The 2,716-nt window shown below is 43.4% G+C and overlaps 1 protein-coding gene across 1 annotated transcript in view; it reads left to right on the forward strand.

The window, feature by feature from the left end:
* The window catches only part of LOC104279584 (beta-1 adrenergic receptor-like), a gene marked incomplete at both ends in the record, with an annotated part of 1,941 nt that extends 1,399 nt beyond the window's left edge, over positions 1 to 542 (forward strand). Inside the window, 2 exon segments of the mRNA XM_009876917.1 lie at positions 380 to 438; positions 441 to 542. Coding sequence (XP_009875219.1) covers positions 380 to 438; positions 441 to 542 — 161 coding nt within the window.
* Positions 543 to 2,716: the final 2,174 nt, after the last annotated feature.

Raw genomic sequence — 2,716 nt, forward strand, 5'->3', positions numbered from 1 at the left:
TCCGTGCTGCAGGTGCTCCAGGCGCTGCATAGGGACCTGCAGGCAACATGGGTTTGAAGCTCGGAGTAGTAATGGAGTCAAATAATGAGGAGCACAGGTATATTTTGAAAGGGGGTAAAAAAAAAATTTTAACAACCCACGCTCCTGTGTTTTTTCCGTCTGCATCAGCAAGCAGTGAGTTATTGTGCTTATCTCCTTCAGCCAGACAATAGCAGTCAGGCTGAGAAACTTCTACCTCAAACTGTGCATATTGTACAGGGGAATAAACAGACCATGTTTATATTAAACAGCATATTTACATGCCACTAATAAGTGTTTTATGAAAAAGGAGTGAGGGGGAGGCGAGGAGCCTTCTGCAGCTTGTTCCGTGTAGTTACAGATGAACAAGGGGAAAAAAAAATCCTGGCAACAACAAAAATTTACTGCACATTTTTTTTTAAAACAGCGACAAAGCCGTTTTTTGCACAGTGTTAAGAGTTGTAAAGTTATTTGGAGGTGTTACCTGCACACATGTACACACATGCAAATTAAAAATGAAACAGGTTTGAATAACACCGACCCTGAAACTGATTTCTGGTTTTGTCTGATCTGCTATAGTTTTATTGAGAGAGTGACTTTTTTAAAATTATTTTGTGAAGGTACTGTAAATATACCCATATTATAAATTAAAATATTGAGAGAGACTTTATTATTTTTATTTTTATTTCCAAATGCCCACGTAAATCTGCTGTTATTTTGGCACTTGTGTGTCGTTTCCATTTTCCTCTCTGTGTGTGTTTTATAGCATATTTAAACTCTGGTGCAATTTACTACTGTGTAAGTAATTGGTCTATGTGCAATAAATGCCATTGCAGCACAAGCAAGCGTGTCTCTATAGGTTTTGAAACAATACCTACCTATAATGGGAAGAACAGCATTTGTTTTTCTCCAAAGATGGCTCAGATTACTAATACAACTCTATCTAATGGCTTTTCCTGACACAGTATTGTAAAAAAAAGTGTTTGAAACCCAATAAGGTTGTGTTCCTGCTTCACCGAGGTCTGCTGATTTCCCTTAAAATTAATGGCTAAAGACAAGGTGTTTCCACTCTGATAATGAATACACTCATTTTCTGTAACTATTCCTTTCTGGAATTTTTTTTTTTTTTTCTGTTAGGAGTATGCAGCTGGGAGTCAGGAGACCAGAATATTTAAGATTACGGAGGATGCTTAATTTGAAAGCTAAAAACGGTCTCGAGTAGAAAGAAATCTCCGCGTGCAGTGCACGCTGCCCCACAAGTAAGTCCACCTCCTGCTGATAGCGGGTCCAATCCTGCCCGAGCGAGGTGGGTGCGAGCGTGGAGACTGGCGGAGACCCCTGCCCAGAAAGCATCTGGAGGAGGCTCCTGCCCTGCTAAGGGGTGATGGCAGCCAGGCGAGCCGGTCGCAGGACCCTGGACTTTGTTTCCCTCTTCCTGTAAAAAACCTCTGAGGGACCAGCTGAGGCATAGCTGGAGCAGGATCAGACCCTGGGACAGGCTTAAACACAGCTGAAACGTCTTCTGTATCACGGGGTGAAATAAAGCTGCCTGGTTTTGTAGCTCATAAAGCTGCTGGTCACATGCAGTGTGGCTTCAGTGTGCTGCCGCCGTCACATATTCCTCAGGGGACAGATTATGATAATTAAACATTATATTGTGGACTGGTCTGGGGGAGGAGGTGCTGTGGACAGAAAGGCTGTGGATTTGCATTCCTGGTCCAAAAGGTTGTCTTCCTTTATTGCTTTATGAAGGTACACTGTATCCCTGCAGTTTCATAAAGTTTTTCATTATGGCAATGAGTATGTGGCAGGTAGAGCAACAAAAAAGGCAGTGCAGGATTAAAGTGAAGCCAATTCTACCTTTATTAAACTCAGAAGTGTAGTTTAATGAGAAGCCGGCTCCGGGGAAGAGCACTTCCTAAGTGAGTTCTTTAGGGGGGCAGCCAACGGGTTGTTTTGGAAACTATTTATTTTTTTTGTTATTGTTTTAAAAATTAAGGAATTTGTTCTTTGCAATTTCTTATGATGTATTTTCAGGAGAAAAAAAAATTACACTTTTTATGCAAGCACAAAATAAAAAGACCAGGAAATAAATGCTTTTCCACTGATGTTACAGGGGTTCAATGTGAGCTGCAGTTGATGTTGTCTTCTTGATCATAGTGAAATGCCCCCCTTAAAACGCTAGGATGATATCAGATCAGTGAAGCAGGCTCTGCCACAAAATGATTTTTTAAATTTGTTGGGATTTTTTTTAAATCTGGTTCTGTCTGTATTTCAACAAGGACAACAGGACCAAAAGGGTGCACAGAATGGTGACATCTGATGCCGGTGCATGTTGGGGTCCAGATGGGATGGGGAGGCAGTGCTCCACCCCTCTCCTGCACGATGGAGATCGTGGTGAGCCAAGGAGGGACTGGGTCCCTGCTTGTTACGGAGGGCACGGCAGGATTTGGCCCCAGTGCCCAGCTGGGAGCCGAAGTGGCTGTCGAGCCCTCATCCTCAGCAGGGTGCTGGGTCCTGGGGAAGCGGGATGCCTGCCGTGTGGGATGGGACAGTCTGGTGGACTTGGCTCTGAGTCTCATAAATCACTTCACGCACTTAATTTTAACCGTCCGAATGCCTGTGTCCTGAGACTTTAAAGAGCGTTGAAAGATTTGGCTCGTCAGGGTCCGCCTTAGGTGGGAAATTTATGGCCAGA

This window comes from Apaloderma vittatum, unplaced genomic scaffold, assembly GCF_000703405.1.
Source record: "Apaloderma vittatum isolate BGI_N311 unplaced genomic scaffold, ASM70340v1 scaffold27869, whole genome shotgun sequence".
Classification (NCBI taxonomy): domain Eukaryota; kingdom Metazoa; phylum Chordata; class Aves; order Trogoniformes; family Trogonidae; genus Apaloderma; species Apaloderma vittatum.